Source organism: Schistocerca serialis, chromosome 3 (genome assembly GCF_023864345.2).
Source record: "Schistocerca serialis cubense isolate TAMUIC-IGC-003099 chromosome 3, iqSchSeri2.2, whole genome shotgun sequence".
Classification (NCBI taxonomy): Eukaryota; Metazoa; Arthropoda; class Insecta; order Orthoptera; family Acrididae; genus Schistocerca; species Schistocerca serialis.
This window is the reverse complement of record NC_064640.1, coordinates 203,786,736-203,811,693: the sequence shown is the minus strand read 5'-3', so window position 1 is coordinate 203,811,693 and position 24,958 is coordinate 203,786,736. Positions and strand designations below refer to the sequence as shown.

The window sequence follows — 24,958 nt, the reverse complement described above, 5'->3', positions numbered from 1 at the left end:
GCTCAGTCGCCAGAAGGAAAGGAAAATATAGGAATGTAAATCTGTTGACCACATGTCATATACTGAGGCACACAAATGTATGAATGCCTGCATCCTATTAGTATGATGTCCAGTTGGGTGAAACTTGATCCATTGTTCCCACTACCTCATTTCTTTCGAAACAGTTGTCCCACCACCCTCGTCCCTTGTGGTGCCCATGTCACCAACTCTGGGAACCACCTCTCACATGCAGCTGGAAGAGCAACTTCCTCATACAGTGACAGAGCTCACTCTCAGGACCCTTCTGCCCGGAAACCAACAGATCAGAGGCCAGACACCTACCAATGGCTGAAGGAACTGCAGTCTGTGGGGTCCCTGGGCTATCCACATATCATCCATCCCCACACTTGTCACAGATGGCCTCTCACAAGAATACCAGCCACCAAGGTTGCGGAGCAGCTGCAGCAGCAGCAGCAGATTACTCTGGTCACCCTGGAGGTGCCCAGGTCTCCTACACCACTATATTCTGAACTAAAGCTTATTGATATATTTCAACTGGCATTGGCGATAGGCTTTGATGTTGGGGCATGAACAAACCTCTAGCCCCTTCACACCTAACCTGCACACTCCCAATATGATCATTCAGTGGAACTATAATGGATATTGCCATCACCTACCAGAACTATAACAATCATTTCCTCCTCTTGTGCAATCTGTGTTGTTTCACAATAACTGCACTTCACTGGTGAGCATTCCCCAACACTCCGTGGTTATTATATATTCTGTCAGAACCATGGTGGCCTTCAGAGGGTAGAGGGTATCTGGAGGGGTTTGTACATTGGGTCACACAGATGCTGTCCGTAAGTGGATTCCCCTTCATACCACATTGGAAGTAATAGTAGTGAGTGTGCAAATAGTCTCAGCTATCTCCATTTGCAATGTTTACATAATTCCAGGGAGGCCACTTACTGTGAGTTGACTACTTTACTCCAGCAACTTTCCACCTTTTCTCCTACTTGGTGATTTCATTGCACACCACCCTCTGCAGGGGAGTACCACTTCAAGTGGAAGGGGCCTTCTACTTGGACAGCTTCTTACTGACCATGAGATGTTTCTCCTCAATGATGGTATTATTACTACTTCGCTGCTGTTCATCACATCTTTTTGGCTATCAACCATATGATCTCTTCTCAGTATTGTGGCTTCACTGCATTCATTGCTACGTGGTGATCTTTGTGACAGTGACCACTCTCCAGTGATCCTGTCCAACTGGCAGTTGTGTGCCTCTGCTGTTACCTTCTCCCCCTCTGTGTCAGATGGCATTGACAAGGTTGTGCAAAATGTCTGACACCATCACCCACACCGTTGGGACTGCTATTCCCTTTTCTGTAGGCCCCCTCCACTGCTGGCCAGTGCCATGGTGGACCAAAGACATTGCAGTGGCTGTTTGGGATTGCCAAAGAGCCTTCCAGCATTTTGAGCAAAGAGCCCTCTAGCATTTTGAGCAACATTCTTTGCAGACCAACCATATAATTTTTATGATTTTGTTATAAGGCCTGCTGTTTTATTAAACTCAGTAAGAAGGAATGCTGAGTTCACTGCATGTCCTCCCAAGGAAAATATACCTCTTCATTCCAAGTGTGGTTCAAGCTCAGTAGTCTTCTGGGCACCCAACGATTAACAACTGTTCCATGTCTTGTCCTTCAGGGTGGTCTTTATACTGATGCACCAGGGCTTGGTGAGCATCTTGTGACCCACTTTGCAGCAGCATTGGCATCCAGTTCTTATCTGGAAACCTTTATACTGGAGAAGTGACTAGTTGAAGATATCCCCCTATATTTCATTCCCAGCCAAGCCTAGCCAAACCAAACTAAAAATTCACTGACTGGGAACTGCTTCAGGCTCTTGACTGGTCTCATTATATGACCGCAGGTCTTGATACAATTCATAATCAGATAATCCAACATATGAATGTTACTCAAAGGCTACACCTGCTCTGGGGCTTCAACCTTATTTCGCTAGAAGGTGGTTTTCCCTTCACAGTGGCAAAATCTTATCATCGCCCCAATCCTTAAGCCTGACAGCAATCAAACGCCTCTCGACAGCTACCAGCTGATTGCCCTCGTTGATGTATTCTGCAAACTGCCTGAAAGGACGGTTGCCCACAGATTATGCTGGGTTCTAGAGTCTTTGGGCCTTCTGTCCTGTCAGTGTCGTTTACGGGAGGGACAATCCACCACCAACCACATGTTCCTGTTGGACTCCTTGCAGTCTTTTTTGACCCACATAATGCATAGAACTATGCTTGGCGCCATCTCAGTTTACTTACCCTCCGTGACTAGGGCTTTCAAGGCCCCGTACCAATTTTTATTCATCGGTTTTTACCGACCAGGTGTTCAGAGTTCTAAATAGTACTTTGATCTGCTTCCACTGATCCCACAGGGGTCTGTTCAGAGTTTCACACTCGTTTTCATCGCTGTCAGTGCTAGCAACCTGTGTCAGATTTCTAGTCTCCCCTGTGCTGTATATTGATGACTTTTGCTTTTGGTACAGCACCTGCTCAGTTGCCTTGGCCGAATGCCAACTCCAAGCAGTCATTTGACAGGCCTCTGTTCGGACCATTTCCTGTGGTTTCCAGTTCTGTCCTGAAAAAATGCAGTTCACACATTTCTGTTGTCATACAACAGCCCATCCTGACCCAGAACTACATTTTGGTGCCCAGCACTTGGAGGTTGTTCCACAGTCCTGTTTTTTTGGGCCCCGTTTTCAGCGTTGAAATGAATCAGTGGTAATGTTTGTGTTTCCTTTCTGTTGCCAGATATGACCCAGTTTTTAAGACTCAACTTTGGTTCGAAAATGACAAATGTGATTGTTGGTAATTTTGTGAATGTCTGAGATCATGTGAGAGTGTATGTGTGTGCATGTTGCAATCCTGAGCCAGCTGAATACAGTTTGCCCTTCGGAATCATAGTGCTAGAATTTTCACATTTTAGTTCACAAGTAAACTGCCTTTTATGAATAAATATGTTATGTTCACGAATTTAGTTCACTAAACTTTTTCCAAATGTGTTTGCTAAAGAAAACGTTATGCCCCACCTGAATATATTGAAATGATAACAAAGTTAACACTCATGAGAAACCCGTAACACTTGTCACAAATGACTGTAAAGCTGCAGAAAGTGCACAACTCAAAAAGCCTCAGCTATAAGATGTATAAATATAAATAAAATACACATACTTCACTTACTTCCATTCCATTATGTCATAAGGGATCATATTCTGGGGTGACTCATCAAACCGAGCAAAAGTTTTTAGAGTGCATTTAGAGTGCAAAAGCGTGTAAAAAGACTCATTTGTGGTAAAAATTCAAGAACATTATACAGAAATATGTTCAAAGAATTGCGTATCCTAACCACTGCTTCTCAGTATATTTATTTCTTAATGAAATTTGTTGCAAACACTAGTCAATAGCTCAACACATAGTATCAATACTAAGAATAAGAACAATCTGCATAAAGATCTAAAATCGCTTACCTTGGCACAAAAAGGGGTCCAATATTCAGGAACACACATTTTCAATAAATTTCCAGCAACCATTAAAAACTTTGTTTCAGATAAAGCACAGTTTAAACAGAGTCTGAAAGACTTTTTGATAGGCAGCTCCTTCTACTCTATAGATGAATAACTTAACAGGGACTGTTAGACCAGCTTAAGTAAAAATGTATGTAGGATTTCAGGTTTGACAGCACTTGGTCACGACAGTCTAGATTAGGTATTGTGTGTGATAAATTTATTAAAGTACATAACTAATTTCCATTCTAACAGTGTATAAATTCTGTAAATATTAGGATACTGACTATTATATTGTTTTTTTTTAATACTTTCTGACGTGTTTGACACCCACGATAATCATCTCATTTTTGGGTCTATGGAATGAAAACTGAATCAAATCTAATCTAATTTAATCTCAGTAAGTTCCCATCTAAGATCACCATTTAAGTATTCACAGTGACGCTGCCATGAGTACTTGTCAGTGCCTCAATAGCTTCTGTCCAAAGTCCAGTCTGCCTTGCATCCAAACACTGAGAGCGAAAAACTTGAAGGGAGGTGAACTGATCAATCCTCAACACGAATCCTTAAGTGGAACCAGGGATCACCTGCAGTGAGTAGTAAGGAGAAACGACTCGTGTTTGTGCGTTCTCAAAGCTTTCTGTCAGTTTCATGCCTAAAAATATGAACAAAAGGGTCCCTGTTGTGCAGTCTGGGAGAGCCAATTCCGAGAACCTGTGGTATGAAAACCCTTGCAGATAGCACTCCCGTGCCCACCATAGTGGCACCTTGAGACAGCTTTAAAATTTCAAGTGCCATTTCCAGGCTTCTACTGGAAAGCTTAACCAAGAACTTCCACTTGAATTCACTCAGTAATTTTTAATTATGCCCATAGTCATTCAATCCTGTGAGCATCCATGTTTAGGACATGTGGTTACAGGAACGTGGTGTACTGATTGTTAATTATAATGAAATGAACAGTAAACGCATTTAGTTTCATTTTCCAGCATGGTCTTCGTACCTGGCATGTAAAAATATGCAAAAATGCACACAGTGAAAATATACTCTTCTGACTTGATCAAACCACAAAATTATAAAACACCAAAATTATATGAAAGGTGGATTGATTGCCACTTTTCAGTGGAATATCGTGTGGTTGGCTACTGTCCACTCTAATAAACTCTGCAATATCGATGAGATCACTGCTGCATGACACTCTTCCTTTTGTTCCTCTCAGTAGTAGTCCATGGTCCTATGTCACCTCTGCATTTGTCATACAAGGCTAACTCCTGTATTGTAGTTGTGGAGACTTACATACAGTAGCTCATATTCTGTTGGAATGCCCCCTTCTTCTGGCCCTCCATGCTAATCTTTGCCTTAAGAAATCTTTGCCCGAAATATTGGCAGGCAATTCATACAGTTGACTAGTTCTCTGTTGCCTCTGTGAAAGTGGTTTTTATTTTCGGATGTAAGGTTTTAAGTTACCTCCAGGGCAGGGTCAGGATGTTTAGGGGCATCTCCCACTGCATGCTGGATCTGGGGGGGGGGGGGGAGACACAACTATTTCCTTGACCAGCTCCTTTCATACCTCTATTCCTCTACTTTAATTGCTTTAAGATGCAGTTTTGTCTCATTTTCTGCCAAATCAAATTTTCTACTTTAGAATTTGCACTCTGTAGAATTGTGGGTGCTCTTTAACACCTCGAATACACTAGAGCAGGGTGGGATTGTTGTGGGTGGGACACCACCTGTCACATGCAGAGATTCGGGGATGCTCATCTGCTGCCTTACCTGTTTCTCTCCTCTTGTTTTTATTATTGATGGTCCATCTGATGTACATCACACTTTTAACCTTCTCGCTTTTACTTTTCTGAATCTGCTTAGTTGAAGACATACTCTGCTCAGTAACTGTCTTCGCCCTTCATCAGGATGGCAGGGACAGATGTCCCCCCAGGGGGTCCACAACTCTTTTGTGGACACGTGCGTAGCGAGCACGGGACCCCGAGCTAATGTGGCCCTCCTTCCTTTTCCGGGCTGCATACCTTCCCTTCCCTTTCCGCATCCCTCCCCGTCCCCCATCTTCGCCCCCCCCCCTCACCTCTGTCTCTTTCCTTCCTTTCTCCCCCTCTGGGAGTATGGTTTGTGCCTACGTCCGGAGACGGACGCTCGAAACTGTTCCAAATTCCTTGCTCTTACACTTGCCAGTCCTCGTCCTTCCTCTGTCCTTCTCTTTTCCTTCCCTCTTCTCCTTGCCCTTTTCTCCGCTACGGCGTTTGAGACCCCCTCTTCTTTCCTTTCCCTTTCTCTTCTTTCCTCCCTGTGCGTGTCTGAAGGCCGACCCACGCACTTCCATGCGTAGCCGGTGACGGGGTAACGCGTAATTCCCCGCCCCGGGTAGACAGGTAGGACACGTACGTACCCCCTGGTAACGGCCAGGCCCAGGGAGGGGTGATTACCCGAGCTGATACCTTCCGAAAGTGCCGATTGGTCCCTCCGTCCGTTTGTCGGGAGGTGTGACCTGAGGTGGGAACAATCACCTAAGGCGGGTGTGCCCTCGGCGAGGGCCCCCACAAGGGAGGAGCGCGCCATCGGAGACGCCGGTAATCATGGGGGATTCTTCCGCAATGGTTTCCTCACCTTCCACTATGTCTGCTCACAAACGTAAGTTCACTGAGTCTCAGCCACAGACTGTTCTTCCATCGTTGCCACAGTTCCTTGTTGTTTCTCGGTCTGACGAAGGTCACGACTTTTCCACGGTCAACCCTTTCATTATACAGAAAGGTGTCGACGCAATTGCGGGTCCTGTAAAGTCTTGTTCCAGATTACGGAACGGCACCCTGTTGTTAGAAACACACAGTGCCCTCCAGGCTCAAAAATTGCTGCGTACTTCTCTGCTCCACACCTTCCCTGTCCGGGTGGAACCGCACCGTACCTTAAATTCCTCGCGTGGAGTCGTTTATACGCGCTCCCTCGATGGATTGTCTGACGAAGAAATTCAGCATTACCTGTCTGACCAGGGCGTCACAGCTGTTCATCGGGTTATGAAAAGGGTTGATTCGAACATCATTCCAACCCGCACTGTCTTCTTGACATTTGACAAAGTTCAAATCCCATCAAAAATCAAAGCAGGCTATGAGATAATTTCCGTTCGCCCTTATGTCCCAAACCCTACGCGTTGCTATCGATGTCAGCGGTTCAATCATACCAGCCAGTCCTGTTCCAATCCGGCCAAATGTGTTACTTGTGGCAAGGATGCCCATGAGGGTGCTTGTCCACCTCCATCCCCTCGCTGCATCAACTGTATGGGTGACCACGCTGCCTCCTCTCGAGATTGCCCCGTTTTTAAGGATGAGAAGCTCATCCAGGAAATAAGAGTGAAGGAAAAGGTGTCGACCTTTGCTGCTCGAAAGTTATTCGCCAGTCGACAGCCCACCGTGCCTCAGAAAGGTAAATACAGCGCTGTCCTTGCTTCTCCTCGACCAACAAAGGAGGCGGCCACGCAGACTTGCGACTTCACCTTTAGTACCACGGTCGTCAGATCGGCCAGCGCAAAGATCGCCCATTCAACCTCACCCCTTTCGCCTGCCCACTCTATGGCTCACCCTTCATCGGGTTCTGTTAAATCTCGAGCCCAAAAGTCAGACGCCAAGTCTTCGAAAAAAGAGCATTCTCGTGAAGAGTTTTTTCGTACCGCAACTTCACAACCATCGGTTCCTCCTTCATCTAAACATCATACTTCTAAGAAGGCTACGAAGAAACACAGTTCCTCTCCTTCTCCGCCAAGGCGTGTCCCATCTACAGCACCACCTGGCGGAAATCGCCCTCGGCCATCTTCTGTGTCGCCGAGGCGCACTGTTGGTGGCCGGTCAACTGGCCGATCGTTGGTGGCAGGAGCTGCTCCTGACCAACCTATGGATCAGGATCTTCTGCCTTCGACTGAATGCCATTCCATGCTGTCGGTCGCAAGCTCTGAGCAGTCGTTGAGTTGACAGCACCCTTGGTCACGTTCCTCCATTTTCTGTTCACCCTATGTCCATTATCCACTGGAATATCCGCGGCATTCGCGCCAATCGGGAGGAATTGTCGATCCTCTTACGATCCTACTCGCCGGTCATCTTCTGTCTTCAGGAAACAAAGCTGCGTCCCCATGACCGCTATGTTCTCCCTCATTTTCAGTCCGTCCGATATGACCTCCCCTCTGTTGAAGGCACTCCAGCCCATGGAGGACTCATGATTCTGCTCCATGATACTCTCCATTATCACCCAATCCCCTTAAACACTTCCTTCCAAGCTGTCGCCGTCCGTCTTTCCCTTTCTGGATACACGTTCTCTCTTTGTACGGTATACATTCCATCGTCTACACCAATGGCACGAGCTGATCTCCTTCATCTTCTTGATCAGCTTCCACCCCCCTATTTGCTGGTTGGGGACTTCAATGCCCACCACCCGCTTTGGGGATCTCCACATCCTTGTCCACGTGGCTCACTATTGCTAGACGTCTTCCACCAAGCGGATCTAGTCTGCCTCAACACTGGGGTCCCCACATTTTTGTCTGCCTCCACGGCAAATTTATCTCATTTGGACCTTGCGGTCGGTACTGTTCCGCTAGCTCGGCGCTTCGAATGGTTCGCCCTTGATGATACACACTCGAGTGACCACTTTCCATGTGTTCTTCAACTGCAGCCTCAACTGCCATATATGCGCTCGCGTCGCTGGAAGTTTGCCCAAGCCGATTGGACACTTTTTTCGTCTCTAGCGACATTCGATGACCGTCGCTTTCCCAGCGTCGACGATGAGGTCACACATTTTACCGACGTTATTCTCACAGCTGCGGAACGTTCAATACCACGCACCTCCGAATTGCCCCGGCGCCCTCCAGTTCCTTGGTGGAACGAGGCATGCCGTGACGCAATACGTGAGCGGCGACGTGCTCTTCGCATTTTCCGTCACCATCCAACTTTGGCCAACTGTATCCGATATAAGCAGCTCCGTGCGCGATGCCGTCGCGTCATCCGCGATAGCAAGAAGGCAAGCTGGAAATACTTTATTAGCTCATTTAACACCTTCACTCCCTCCTCGGAAGTTTGGAGTCGGCTTCGACGGTTCTCAGGCGCGCCTAGTTTCTCCCCGGTCTCTGGGCTCACTGTCGCGCATGATACCTTAGTGGACCCCGTCGCAATTTCTAACTCATTGGGTCAGCACTTTGCTGAGATTTCGAGCTCTTCAAATTACCCGCCAGCGTTTCTCCCGAAGAAACGTGCAGCGGAAGTGCGACATCTTGCTTTCTCCTCTCACAATCGCGAAAGCTACAATACTGTTTTCTCCATGCGCGAACTCCAACATGCACTCTCTTCTTCTCGCTCCTCCGCCCCAGGACCGGATGGTATCCATGTCCAAATGTTGCTGCATTTATCAACCCATAGCCTGCGTTACCTCCTTCGCCTTTATAATCGAATTTGGACCGACAGTACCTTTCCCAGGCGATGGCGGGAAGCTATTGTCGTTCCCGTTCCGAAACCTGGAAAGGACAAACATCTCCCCTCTAGCTATCGCCCCATTTCTCTCACGAGTAGTGTCTGTAAGGTTTTGGAGCGTATGGTGAATTACCGTTTAGCTTGGTGGCTGGAGTCCCGCAGTCTTTTAACACCAGCCCAATGCGGATTCCGAAAGCATCGTTCTGCCGTTGACCATCTTGTTGCTCTCTCCACTTATATCATGAACAATTTTCTCCGGAAACGCCAAACGGTAGCAATATTTTTTGATCTGGAGAGAGCATACGATACCTGTTGGAGGACAGGCATTCTCCGCACAATGTTCTCTTGGGGCTTTCGAGGCCGGCTGCCCCTTTTTCTTCGCGAATTTGTGGCAGAGCGCACATTTAGGGTGCGGGTGAACACTTCTCTCTCCCGTACTTTCTCCCAAGAAAACGGGGTACCCCAGGGCTCTGTGCTGAGTGTTGTACTGTTTGCCATCGCCATTAATCCAATTATGGATTGTCTCCTTCCTGATGTCTCGGGCTCCCTCTTTGTGGACGATTTTGCGATCTACTACAGCTCTCAACGGACCAGCCTTCTTGAAAGACGTCTTCAAGGATGTCTCAATCGCCTCCACTCGTGGAGCATCGAAACCGGCTTCCGTTTCTCACCCAGTAAGACCGTTTGTGTAAATTTTTGGCGACGTAAGGAGTTTCTTCCGCCCTCCTTACATCTAGGTCCTGTCAACCTTCCGTTTTCCGACGTCGCTAAATTCTTGGGTCTTATGTTTGACAGAAAACTGTGCTGGTCCTCCCACGTTTCCTATCTTTCGGCTCGCTGTCTGCGTTCGCTTAACGCCCTCCGTGTCCTGAATGGTACCTCTTGGGGAGCGGACCGAGTGGTCCTTCTCCGCCTCTATCGCGCCTTAGTGCGCTCGAAATTGGATTATGGAAGCATAGTCTACTCCTCTGCTCGGCCGTCTATTCTTCGGCGTCTCGACTCTATCCACCACCGTGGATTACGTTTAGTATCTGGAGCTTTTTACACCAGCCCTGTGGAAAGCCTTTATGCTGAGACTGCTGAACCTCCGCTGTCCAATCGGCGGGCAGTCCTTCTGAGTCGTTATGCTAGCCATCTGTCTTCCATGCCTGCTAATCCAGCGCATGACCTTTTTTTCGACGCCTCCTTTGATGTCGGGTATGCAGGTCGCTCCTCCTCCCTACTACCCCCGGGAGTCCGCTTCCGTCAACTGCTCCATTCTCTTTCCTTCCGCTTTCCTAAAACCTTCTTGACAACTTGGGGTACAGCACCGCCTTGGCTCCGTCCCCGGATCAACTTGCTCAGAGACCTATGTCAATTTCCCAAGGATGGTACCCCTACACTTGTTTACCGTCGGGCATTTGCTGCTCTATGTGCACAAATGACGGAAGCCACATTTATTTACACCGATGGCTCGAAAACATCGTTAGGTGTAGGGAGTGCCTATATTGTTGGCGACACCCCAAATAACTTTCGGCTTCCCGACCAGTGTTCGGTTTATACTGCGGAGCTTTACGCTGTTCTCCAGGCTGTCCACTACATCCGCCGCCATCAGCGGATACAGTACGTAATCTGCTCAGATTCTCTCAGCTCTCTCCTAAGTCTCCAAGCTCTTTACCCTGTGCACCCTCTGATCCACCGGATTCAGGACTGTCTGCGCTTGCTCCACCTGGGGGGCGTCTCAGTGGCGTTCCTCTGGCTCCCGGGACACGCTGGTATCTGTGGAAATGAGGCGGCCGATATAGCGGCCAAGGCTGCAGTCTCTCTTCCTCGGCCAGCTATTCAGTCTCTTCCGTTTACCGATCTACGGAGCGTTTTATGTCGCCAAGCTGCTCATTTATGGCATGCGCATTGGTCAACACTTCCCCACAATAAATTGCGGGAAGTGAAAGCCCTTCCTTGCGCTTGGACCTCTTCCTCCCGAACGCGTCGTCGGGAGGAGGTAATTTTAGCTCGACTCCGGATAGGGCACTGTCTTTTTAGTCATCGACATCTTTTAAGCGGTGATCCTCCCCCACTCTGTCCCCACTGCTCTCAGCTGTGGACGGTCAGACACCTTTTAATTGAATGCCCCTATTTTAATCCGTTACGCTCCCGTCTACAGCTATCGCCTGATCTATCGTCGATTTTAGCAGATGACACGCGCTCAGCTGACCGCGTTCTACAGTTTATTAGTGACAGTGAAATGACGTCAGTCATTTGAAGCTTTTTTTTGGGGGACAACCAACCCCTTTCTATAGTGGATTTTTAAGCATTCCTTCTGCCTTTAGTTACTCAAATTTTATGATTTTGTTCCCATTGCTGCTGATTTTAAATTTCGTTTTTTTCCTGTTTTCTATGTCACGGGCTGGGCGCTAATGACCATAGAAGTTTTGCGCCCTAAAACCACAAACAAAAAAAAAAAAAAAAAAAAGGGACAGATGTGGGGTGGGGGCTTTCTAGCCATTGGATGAGCCCTAGTCTGACCTACATACTGCCCTGATTGCATACTCTTCTCTGTAAATTCTTTCTCAGCTCTTGCATCAGCATTGCCTTCAATGCCTTGGTCTTAACCACCCATATGTATTTTCATCGTCAAAACACATACTTCATAGGCATCACTAATTCTGGAATAACTATTCCAGGATTATCACTTAAAACTTCCGGGCTGAGATGCCATGGTCCATACATAAGACTCTCAGCCCGGAAGTGTTAAGTGATGACAACACCTGCCGTGAAAGCCTTCATTCTATGATATTCCAGGATTGAGGTATTGATGACCTTGCTCTTTATTCCTTTACCCTGAATCAACTAATGAACCTTGATGTCCAAGTTGATCCAACACACATTCTATCGGGGACACATATAGGGATCTTGATGCCTGTGGGAGTACCTCAACATCATGCAGATAGTTCATAGAGAAGCAAGCCACGTGTGAACATGAATTGTCCTATTGAAAAAAGGCATGAAGAGGTAACACATAAAGATACAGGGTGTCTATGACTGTTGCTTTGTTCCCTCAGTCACTATCAGCTGAGTCCTAAAGATATACCCCAAGGCTCCCCACACCATGATGCCAGCAGTAACACCATTGTGCCTCGCCTAAACACTGCAATAATGGGCCCTCTCCCCAGGTCACCGACATACTAGCTGACAGTGGTCATCCAGGCCATGGAGAACCACAGCTTACCGCTGACCACAGTGCCATGCCATTTACTAATATGCCATGCTTTCCAAAGATGGCACAATTCTGAACACAACCATACGCTACCAGACCTGTTAACCACACTAAAAATTAACAAAATTAATGCACTCTTATGGCTGTTCTGTCACAAATAATTGCAATTCTAATCATTTACATACTTGCTAATGTTGTGTACGTGTGCAAAGTGCATTGACAGCTGACCAGGCCTAGCTATTTAGCACAGAAAAGGTTATATTGGTGTGGTATTTGTCAAAAATTTAAAGTAAAAATTCCATCATATGTTTTGTGAAATGATTTGTCTAAAAGTAAGACAGCTGACCAGGCCTAGCTATTTAGCACAGAAAAGGTTATACTGGTGTGGTATTTGTCAAAAATTTAAAGTAAAAATTCCATCATATGTTTTGTGAAATGATTTGTCTAAAAGTAAGAAGTAAAATAAATCACAGAAACATTTGACATACCTTTGAAAATGCAGAAAATGATGTAGAGCAAATTTAGTGCCAATTGAGATTTAAAGTTAAGTTTTTAACGTGGGATCTTAGAATTTTAAACAGTACTAGAGGCTATTTGTCTGGTGGATTATACAGACTGTGCAGTCTCATTTGCAGTGCATGTTTTAGGGCATAATTGAAAGGTGCCTCAAATGTTTCTATTTTATTTCTTGCCTTTAGACAAATTTGTTCACAAAACATTTGACCAGTACTCCCCCCCCCCCTCCCCTCTCTCCATGTATTATACTGGCTGGAAAGTCATTGATATATGTTACAATCCTGAGGTACACCTATGTTCATATGCTTTATGTTTGCCAATTATTTTAGTAAAAATATATCAGCAGCAGATGTGTAAACAGTCCCTACCTTTTGCACCCTGTTTTCCAAACAACACTAGAATCACCTGTTTGCTGTTACTCTTACACCTAGTGCTTCCAGCTTGTTTAGTAGTATTTTATGGTCAACAGTGCCAAAAGATTTGGACAAGTCTAAGACTATGTCTGGAATGCAGTCATCCTTGTCAAGAGTGGCAAGTACCACTTTTGTGAACACTGTAGCGACTGATACAGTACTTATTCCACTTTCGAAACCAAACTGTGCTTTGTTAAAAAGATTATATTTATTTATGTAACTCATTAGTCCATCTTTCATGATGGCATCAATAATTTTTGAGATTGTGGACAGTTGTGAAACTTGCCTGTAGTTTTTGTTGTCAATACTTTCTGCATTATCTCTTTCTTTAGTAAGAGCACAACTCGTGAATCCTGCTGGTATTTTGCAAATTCACCTGAATTAATGAGGCTTGTATGCTGCCTATGCACGACTTGAGATCATAGACCCCCTCTGTCCCCCCCCCCCCCCTCCCCATCTGTGATTAGTATGTTGTTATAATTAATTGTCTGCTGTTTCCAGTTTGACATTTGATGACATCCCATTATTTTGCTTTAATTTTCTACATTATACATAATTTTGTCATTGAATGATAAGATTAATATGATTAATCCTGCTGCACCTGTTCTCAGAAGCCGCAATCACTCAGTACCATAACAACTACACAAAATAATCAGGAAAGCATAAGAGAAAACCCAAGATGGCACACAATGACATACAAACACAAACTCTCGCATAAAATCACCAACATTTTCAAAAGACCGATTCTTCTTCTTCTTCTTCTTCTATATCCGGATGCACCAATCATATCTTCCCTTCCCAGTAATTAGCAACGTAATTTGCTTTGTCATTGACTTTCAAAACATCATCTTTAGTGCATGTTATAGACATATCTGGGCAAATCAGTAGGTGGTCCAAGTCCTGTATTGCTCCGCATTCACACCTTTCGCTATCACTGTAACCCCATTTAAATAGGTTTGATTTGCACCCAGTTACTCCAGTGAGCAGCCGGTTTTAATGACCTCCAAGTTGTAAAAGGTAGTTGAAATCCTGCAGATCCCTCCTCAAGTAGTTCCATTGTGGAGTGTGGTACCATTTCTTCGCAAAGAGATAGCCGCCTTGCGACGGGCTTGGTGGCGAGCTCTTCAGTAGTTTCAATGAAACTCCTGCGGCATTTCAGCCGGACACGTTGTTTTCGGTGCATATGCACCGGGTGTCGAGGATCATTCTTTTGTTTTGATCTTTCGATCTCGGCGGCTACTTGTCTGTGGATAGTGGGTGGTGCTATGCCTATGATGGGATAAATGATGTCTGTGGGAGTTTGTTTGAGGCATCCTGTGGCAATACCTACAGTTTCGTTTACGGCGACGTCAACTTGCTTAGTGTGAGCAGAGTTCCTCCAAACTGGCGCCGCATATTCCGCTGCTGAGATACTCAGCACCAGACCCGTGGTGCAGAAAACATGTGGTTGAGCTCCCCACAATGAACCTGTTAGCTTCCGCAGTATGTTGTTCCTGGCACAGACCTTTTTTTTAGTGTTGGGACAGTGCTGCTTAAAAGTAAGTGCTCTGTCCAATGTTACTCCCAGGTATTTTGGGCTGTTTGTATGTTTCAGTTTTCCCCTTCCCACATGACTCAGAGTTTCCATTTGGCTTGTTTGTTCCTAAGATTGAAGGCGGATACTTGAGATTTGCTAGGGTTTGGTTTGAGATTATTGCCGTCGTAATAGGTAGCAAGTTCTGTTAAGGCTCCTGTGAGATTCTCCTCCACTTGTTCAAAGGTTTTATCCTGTGTGGCCACTGCTGCATCATCAGCATATATGAACATTCGTGTCTGGTGGCTGATGGGAAGATCATTGGTATAGATGTTAAATAATATTGGAGCCAAGACACTACCCTGTGCAAGTCCATTTTTCTGTGTCCTCCATGGGCTGTTTTTAGATTGTAAGGTTACATAGTAGCGTCTGTTCTGTAGCATGCATTGCACGAACATAGAAAGGGTGTAGTCCTTAGTGACATTATACACTTTCTGGGTAAGCAACTTATGGTTAACTGTGTCATATGCAGCACTGAGATCCAGGAATGCGACCCCAGTTACTTCTCCTCTCTGATAGCCGTCTTCGATGTACTGTGTGAGATTAAGGATTTGGCCACAGCATGATTTTCCTGGTCGAAATCCAGCTTGTTCGTTAATGAGGGCTTTGTCCACATAATCAGCTATGCGTTTGAGGATCATTCGCTCCAGCACTTTAAATAAATGACAAAGCAGTGAGACAGGCCGGAAATTTTTAGCTTCAACTGGGTCTTTCCCTGGTTTTAGTAACGCAATAACCCGAGCTTTCCTCCACAGTTTAGGAATTTGCATTGTTGTAGTACAGTTATTCATTAGCTCTAGGATCCATGCTTGTACTCCCGGTCCAAAATGTTTAATTTGCTCAGATCTCAGATCATCGAGGCCAGCGGCCTTATTGTTTTTCAAATCGTTGATGGCATCTTGTAGCTCCTGAATGAAGAACGGGCGAGCTAGGAAGCTAATCTCCTCGTTCAATTTTCTTTTAATTTTGCCATTCCTGATCATCCTTTTAGTTTTTCCGTTCATGAGTAGTTGGTGAGCTATCTGATCAGGTGTAACTTCACTGTAATTTGGTTGTGGTTCTGTTGGGTCGTTGTTGAGACTTTTGACCAGTTTCCATGCCTTCCTACTGCTGTGCTTCATGTCCGTCACTTGTAGGAGGTTGCACCACTTTTCCTTTCTTGCTTCAGAGATACCAGACATCAGTACCTCACCTGCCTGGATCGTTTACTCTGAGAAGGGGTCCTTATTGTACAGTACTTCATACTTTTTCAGAGCTTCCTTGCTGCTACCATTGAGTCCAGCGATATACTGGGTGCGGCACCTTCTAGGTATGCGCCGTCGAGAGATTTTCTTGACAAGGTCTATAAAAGTTTCATATGATTGTATCTCTGGTTTAACTTCCAAGATCTCGTTATCAAGGTCCTCTGTGAAAAGTTCCCAATGGGATTTTTTTGAAATTGAAGCATCTCTTGAAGGGCATTACATCTGATTTGATTACTGCAGTAATGCAGCAAGTTATTGCTCTGTGTTGCGATCTTGGAATTGGGTCCTCGATTTGCTTTACAGTTTGCAGGGATACCTTTTCGGAGACAAAGATGTTATCTGGATTATATCCTCGTTTCCATCTTCCGCTGTTAAATGATGCAGGCAACTTTGGGTCATGTATCAGTTTCAGTTTAGCCTGGTCTGCCCATATCTCCAGCATTTCGCCATCATCATTTGTCTCTTTATAACCCCATGCGAGACTGTGACAGTTAAAATCTCCTAGTACAACTTTAATGTTTTTTGAATGGAAATTTCCAGGCTCCGTAAATTTGAACCTCGCACTGGGTGGTTTGTACACGGATGTTACAGTACATGAATGTAGCTCAATAGTTAAAATTTGTATATTTTCTTCGCAGGTCAGAGCACAGGAGCATACGTCTAAGTTCGGTTTCACAAATATAGCACTTCCGTACCTTTCGTGTGGTCTCTCCAGAACTAATTTCATGCCCTGTATTTTTGGTCTATGGCTAGTTGGTGCTCTGTGTGTTTCTTGTATCACTAAAACATCACAGTTGTTTCGTTTGCAAATGTCAGATAATAAAATTACTTTATTTACAGATAAGCCTTCAATATTGCAGGAAGTTGTCACTAGTGATGGTCTTAATAAAGGACTTTTTTGAGTCTCTTCGGAGAGTTGATTTGTCATCTTTGGTTTTGGTGCTCCGGTGTTTGCAGGATTGGCCGACTAGGTCGTTTCCTGGGGACGCCCGATTGCTTGTTGTTTGAGTGGTGAACGCAATCTTCGTGGAGGCTCCTGCAATGTCCACCTAAAGACCGATAATAAATATAGCATGCACAACAGACAGTTCTATCCAAAAATATACTCCAAAACTGACAAAAAACGTAGATATACAGGGTGTTACAAAAAGGTACGGCCAAACTTTCAGGAAACATTGCTCACACACAAAAAAAGAAAAGATGTTGTGTGGACATGTGTCCGGAAACGCTTAATTTCCATGTTAGAGCTCATTTTAGTTTTGTCAGTATGTACTGTACTTCCTCTATTCACCACCAGTTGGCCCAATTGAAGGAAGGTAATGTTGACTTCAGTGCTTGTGTTGACATGCGACTCATTGCTCTACAGTATTAGCATCAAGCACATCAGTACGTAGCATCAACAGGTTAGTGTTCATCACGAACGTGGTTTTGCAGTCAGTGTAATGTTTACAAATGCGGAGTTGGCAGATGCCCATTTGATGTATGGATTAGCACGGGGCAATAGCCGTGGCGCGGTACGTTTGTATCGAGACAGATTTCCAGAACGAAGTTGTCCCGACAGGAAGACGTTCGAAGCAATTGATCGGCGTCTTAGGGAGCACGGAACATTCCAGCCTATGACTCGCGACTGGGGAAGACCTAGAACGACGAGGACACCTGCGATGGACGAGGCAATTCTTCGTGCAGTTGACGATAACCCTAATGTCAGCGTCAGAGAAGTTGCTGCTGTAAAAGGTAACGTTGACCACGTATGGAGAGTGCTACGGGAGAACCAGTTGTTTCCGTTCCATGTACAGCGTGTGCAGGCACTATTAGCAGCTGACTGGCCTCCACGGGTACAGTTCTGCGAATGGTTCATCCAACAATGTGTCAATCCTCATTTCAGTGCAAATGTTCTCTTTACGGATGAGGTTTCATTCCAACGTGATCAAATTGTAAATTTTCACAATCAACATGTGTGGGCTGACGAGAATCCGCACGCAATTGTGCAATCACGTCATCAACACAGATTTTCTGTGAACGTTTGGGCAGGCATTGTTGGTGATGTCTTTCTTGATTGGGCACCATGTTCTTCCACCTACACTCAATGGAGCATGTTATCATGATTTCATACGGGATACTCTACCTGTGCTGCAAGAACATGTTCCTTTACAAGTACGAAACAACATGTGGTTCATGCACGATGGAGCTCCTGCACATTTCAGTCGAAGTGTTCGTACGCTTCTCAACAACAGATTCGGTGACCAATGGATTAGTAGAGGCTGACCAATTCCATGGCCTCCACGCTCTCCTGACCTCAACCCTCTTGACTTTCATTTATGGGGGCATTTGAAAGCTCTTGTCTACGCAACCCCGGTACCAAATGTAGAGACTCTTCGTGCTCGTATTGTGGATGGCGGTGATACAATACGCCATTCTCCAGGGCTGCATCAGCGCATCAGGGATTCCATGCGACGGAGGGTGGATGCATGCATCCTCACTAACGGAGGACATTTTGAACATTTCCTGTAACAAAGTGTTTGAAGTCACGATGGTACGTTCTGTTGCTGTGTGTTTCCATTCCATGATTAATGTGACGTGAAGAGAAGTAATAAAATGAGCTCTAACATGGAAAGTAAGCTTTTCCGGACACATATTTTCTTTCTTTGTGTGTGAGGAATGTTTCCTGAAAGTTTGGCCGTACCTATTTGTAACACCCTGTATACCAGAAAGCAGGTATATATCAATTACAGTGTAACACTTGTGATGGCAGATACATAGGACAAACAGGGGAACATTTGATGCCAGATACAAGTTACACACGAGAGCCTGGAACTATGGAAAAACCACTCTACATTTGCAGAACACCTAACAGAACACAAACCAACCACCGGGGAAGATGACATGAAAATAATTAGAATCAACAATAAAAACACCACCTAACCCTGGAAGAAAATTACTACATACAGGGAAAAAAGGCAGAAAAGAAAACCCTGTTGAATGATAAAGTACATACACCAAACAACTCATAGTGTACACTAACAGATAAAATAATAGGGCAATACTAGATGACTATAATAATAATAATAATAATAATAGTAGCAACAACATTTGGGACCTATGACCTAAGCAGTTTGATCCCTTAGAAATTCACACACAATAACAGTTCCCAACCAGCTTTCCACTCAACAAACCGAACAGGATGAGATACACAGTGAACTCTTAAGTAGTAATGCCTATATTAGTGTTATGTCTATATTAGTGACAGAAGACGGATAGTGGATCACAACAACAAGTGCAAACAAAATGAAAAGTGGGAACAAAAATGTTCAAAATGCAAAAACATTCTTATGTTTCATAAATAAAGCGATAGTGTGACCTCCATGTGACCAGATAAGAGGGAATACCGGTGTCAACTAAAAATGGGGAGAACTGTAAGTAATTACTTATTTACATAAAGAGCAAGAAGTGAATTGTTGTAGGATCTACGAATAATACATAGCAAAACAGAAGTTTATCATAACTGAATCGTTATAAATCCTACCGATGAGGCCTTGAAGTGAGATAACACCTAATGTGTCTGGGAAAATAAAACACAGTGTAGCAAAAGAAGGCATTTTTTATTTACAAGACAAATATAACCGATTGTGCCTCTAATTTAAGCCTTCTACTCAGACAGAGGACGCCAATCTGTTCTGGGAAAAATGCTGCAAATAGATAGTTTAGCATCTACTGTGTGTGAGGCTTACTATCTTCAGTATTGAAGCCATCCCGCTGTAGGAACTAAAGATAGCCTGAGGATGCAGGTGGCAGGTGTCACTGAAGCAGATGTGTGTCATTATTTTCAGCAGGCTGCACCTAGTATTCTCCATAGCTGCCAACAGTGTCCTCTCCACATCTCTGAAGAGATACAAGAGTAGACACTAGTCTTTCTTCGTGAACTACCTGCTATTCCCCTAAGGTGCTCCATCATGTGTGTTATTTTGAAGCTCCCAGTGTCTTCACATTACAGGAAGATTGGCTCCAGTCCCACCAGACAGGGAAAACCTTCGTGGCTCAGATGTATTTTCAGCATCATACCTGTATTTAAAGTGCAAAGGACCCAGCTGTGTGGCAATTACTCACTTACTTCTGCCAAGAGATTCACTATCCCACTACTGTTCACCATTCACACATAAGTGAATGTTGACGAGCTAGGATGAGCAAATCTATAGGTGCTGCAACATCCAGGATTCCTGCTGATACTATAGGCATCAGAGGTGCTACAGTTTCCACCTCAGGTGTCCAAATGCCACCACAGCCCAGGGCAGCAGACTGAAGTCTTGTCGACCATGGCCAAACAGCTTCCAACTGTTTCAGGGCTATAGCCAATTGCCCTCCATAGCTACGCAACAGGTGCAGTCTCTCCCCGTCATAAAACTATGTTCATCTCTACAAGAAGGAATGTAACAGTAACCCAGCAGTTCCTAGGTATGAGATGGGTACTACTGCTTGCACAGTTACAGTTACTGGCTATCAGTACACACAAACATAGCTCACCCAAGTTACTGCTTGAAGTATTTAGGAACACTTAAAAAAAAGTAAAAAAAAACTCTCCTCACCACAGGTAAATACGTGGATAATATTCACTTCTGGGAAAAATGCTGCAAATAGATAGTTTAGCATCTACTGTGTGTGAGGCTTACTATCTTCAGTATTGAAGCCATCCCGCTGTAGGAACTAAAGATAGCCTGAGGATGCAGGTGGCAGGTGTCACTGAAGCAGATGTGTGTCATTATTTTCAGCAGGCTGCACCTAGTATTCTCCATAGCTGCCAACAGTGTCCTCTCCACATCTCTGAAGAGATACAAGAGTAGACACTAGTCTTTCTTCGTGAACTACCTGCTATTCCCCTAAGGTGCTCCATCATGTGTGTTATTTTGAAGCTCCCAGTGTCTTCACATTACAGGAAGATTGGCTCCAGTCCCACCAGACAGGGAAAACCTTCGTGGCTCAGATGTATTTTCAGCATCATACCTGTATTTAAAGTGCAAAGGACCCAGCTGTGTGGCAATTACTCACTTACTTCTGCCAAGAGATTCACTATCCCACTACTGTTCACCATTCACACATAAGTGAATGTTGACGAGCTAGGATGAGCAAATCTATAGGTGCTGCAACATCCAGGATTCCTGCTGATACTATAGGCATCAGAGGTGCTACAGTTTCCACCTCAGGTGTCCAAATGCCACCACAGCCCAGGGCAGCAGACTGAAGTCTTGTCGACCATGGCCAAACAGCTTCCAACTGTTTCAGGGCTATAGCCAATTGCCCTCCATAGCTACGCAACAGGTGCAGTCTCTCCCCGTCATAAAACTATGTTCATCTCTACAAGAAGGAATGTAACAGTAACCCAGCAGTTCCTAGGTATGAGATGGGTACTACTGCTTGCACAGTTACAGTTACTGGCTATCAGTACACACAAACATAGCTCACCCAAGTTACTGCTTGAAATATTTAGGAACACTTAAAAAAAAGTTAAAAAAAACTCTCCTCACCACAGGTAAATACGTGGATAATATTCACTTCTTCACAGCCACACATGAGAAAGCTACTAAACAAATCATTGTGTAGAAACGGAAACTGACTCTGCTGCTGCTGGCAGATGCTCTCACCACTTTGGTTGGAGCCATGCTATTTAGCACCATCTTCACAATTTAAAGTTCTTTGTTATATGAAGACGACATTTGTTCCTTTCTATATATTAGAAAGGTATACGCCTCTTGTGCATGCATTCACATATTCTAGTTACTTACAAGGAGAGGTCTCCAGCAGTGGGATTTACTTTTTGAAAACATCTGTACAATGAAGTAAGATAACATCCCAGTTATCACTCATCATAGTCGTTCACCCTGGTGAGCCCTCATTTGTGAGTATTCAAGGAAAACATTTTTCAGAATTTCACTTGGTGCTCTACAGCTTCAAATAGAGGGGTATTATATGGAATAATTGTGTAGCATAATTGTCAAATGTACAGCCCCTACATGCAGAAGGTTGAGAGAGATCGAAACTCATCAGCCGCTATGAATTCTTATGTTTTTAAATCTTTATCAAAATGACTTTGATCATTAATTTTATTCAATCAGTTTGTTCAAATGTATGTTTTATTTTTGTTTGTCACATTTAATCACTATATTAGCTTTTAAATTGCTGTCCTATTTTACTTCCAGTCATTCTTTTTTTCCTCACAGAGCTTTGTCAAGGAGAATGTAATTGTTTAATTTATACTTCATATTATTTATGTCTATCCATTGGTTATGAACAAAGAACAAAATAATCGATACACAATGTGTCAAAAATCTGTTTCATTTCGAGATGTACATTTTTATGGTAATTGGCACCCAAACATTTAGAACATAAATTCTTATTGCACTGTGAACAGAATAATGCAGATAAAGATTTAAACGAAAGAAGGGATTATAAATGAAATGAAACTCGAGCAAAATGAGAAATAGAAATAGAAATAGAAATAATGAGTACAATAACATTGATGGAAGAAATTAAATCGACATCAGTACATAAAAGTAATTAAAATAACATGAAGAAACATTTCAAGTGGAAAAATAATATTAGGAAGAAAATGAGAGCAAATGAAAAAAGTTGATATGATGAGTAAAATGATGTGACAAAGGAACAGAAATAAAAAATATATTTAAATCAAGTAGCTGAATAAAAATAATGATTAAAGTCATTTCAATAAATATTTAAAATATAAAATTTTAAATCACCTGAAGAGACTTGAACACGGCACCTTTTACATGTGAGGACTGTAGTTGAACTATTGTGGTACACAAACACTTTATACAATATTTCTATTTTTAGGCTGTAGAGCATCACATGAAATTTCAGACTTGTTTTTCATCAATAATTCACAAATGAGGACCCACCAGGGTGAGCAGCTGCAGGGCATTATAGCTGGGATTTTAGTCTGCATCACTGTATAAATGGCTGCAAAAAGTTGATCCCATCGCTGAGAACCTCTCCCTGTTCCTCATCTTGAGAGTACTTAGTAACCTTGTCCATGCTGTTGAAATGGACTAAGCAGTATATCACACACTGGAGTAGGGTACAAAAGTGTCTCCATTGTGTTTTTGGTTTTAGCACTAGTACATTGCTACAGAGGTACTGAGAAACTGATTTGTTCTTCACTGTTCACAATTTCTGTTAAAAAGCTGTTAAAAGCCATTTAAGGACATTGTGATACACTGAGGTGACAAAAGGTCATGGGATATCTGCTAATATCATGTTGGATCTCCTTTTTCTGGGCCCAGTGGAGCAGTTCAATGTGGCATTAACTCGACAAGCTGTTGGAAGTCCTCTGCAGAAATACCAAGCCCTTCTGCCTTCATAGCTATCCATAATTGCGAAAGTGTTGCTGGTGCAGTTTTTGTGCACGATCTGACCCCTCAGTTATGCCCCATAAATGTTCGATGGGATTCATGTCGGGCAATCAGGGTGACTCAATCATTTGCTTGAATTGTCCAGAATGTTCTTCAAACCAATCATAAACAATTGTGACATGGTGCATTGTCATCCATGAAAAAAATTCCATCGTTGTTCGAGAACGTGAAGTTCATGAATGGCTACAAATTGTCTCAAAGTTGCTGAACGTTAAGTGTTACCAGTCAATGATAGGTTCAGTTGGACCAGCTGACCCAGTACATTCAATGTAAACACAGGCCACACTATTATGGAGCCACCACCAGATTGCATAGTGCCTTGTTGACAACTCAAGTCCGTGGCTTGTAGGGTCTTCACCACATTCGAACCCTACCATCAGCTCTTACCAAATGAAATAGGGACTCATCTGACCAGGCCACGGTTTTCCAGTTGTCTAGGGTTCAAATGATATGGCCACGATCCCAGGAGAGGTGCTGCAGGTGATGTTGTAGTGTTAGCAAAGGCATTTGTCTTGGTTGTCTGGGGCCCTTAGCACATTAACACCAAATTTTGCTGCAATGTTCAAATGGATGTTCATAGTACTTCTCACATCAATTTCTGTGGTTGTCACACAGTGTTGCTTATCTTTTAGGACTTGCTGCTCTCGGTCATTAAGTGATGGCCATTAGCCACTGTGTTGTCTGTGGTGAGAGTTAATGCTTGAAACTTGATATTCTCAGCACACTCTTGACACCGTGGATCTCAGAATATTGAATTCTCTAACGATTTCTGAAATGGAATGTCCCATGCTGTCCAGCTCAAATTACCATTCCATGTCCAGAGTCTGTTAATTCTCATCTTGCAGCCATAATGACATCAAAAACATTTTCACATGACAATGACGGCTTCACCAAAGCACTGCTCTTTTATTCCTTGTGTACGCGATACTACCGCCATCTGTATGTGTGCATATCACTATCCCATGACTTTTGTCACCTCAGCGTGAGTGATCCACCATTCTAAAACTGTTATTTTTTATTAATCAGAAACATCTCATTACTGAAAATTTACTTCATTAAGACTAATTGGTTCTTCTTTCTCTTTTTTCAGTGTTTTACCTACTTCTGTTCCATCTGTTGTTCGCCATTTTTTGCTGGGCGTACTGGCAGACAATATTTACAAAAATAGGCAAAGTTCCAAGTCAGGTATGTATTTTAAAGTTTACTTCAGTGATTCATGCAATGCTAATTAATCCACAAGTACACAGTTTTCTGTTTGAATTTTTGTAAGTACTATGTGCATAACTTTCTTTGCCTCCTGTATTTTTAGTCCTCAGTATCCAGAAGTCAGAAGACCTCATATTAACACTCTGATATCACTTCAGGAGTGAAGTTTTCTGCAATGATATCCTTGTATAACATAGTCTCGGTCTTCTTGTGATGCCAAATTAAAGTAAAAGCTCAAGCTTCTTACATTTACCTACCCCATATTCATCGAGAGCAACTTATTATCTTAACTGGTACAGGATCGCATTATATAATATATAATTGGAATGTGATTGGGTGGCAAGCATTGTAATGAGGTAATGCTGCCAGAGATTCTGGTGATGCCTGTGG

At 43.9% G+C, this 24,958-nt stretch overlaps 1 protein-coding gene across 2 annotated transcripts in view; it reads left to right on the top strand.

Moving 5' to 3' along the window:
• Positions 1-24,958, top strand: part of LOC126469918 (palmitoyltransferase ZDHHC20-B-like) — a 257,733-nt gene that overhangs the window by 123,298 nt on the left and 109,477 nt on the right. For both annotated transcript variants that reach the window (XM_050097310.1, XM_050097309.1), the window contains exon 3: positions 24,453-24,547. In XM_050097310.1, coding sequence (XP_049953267.1) covers positions 24,453-24,547 — 95 coding nt within the window. The remainder of the gene's footprint in view (positions 1-24,452; positions 24,548-24,958) is intronic.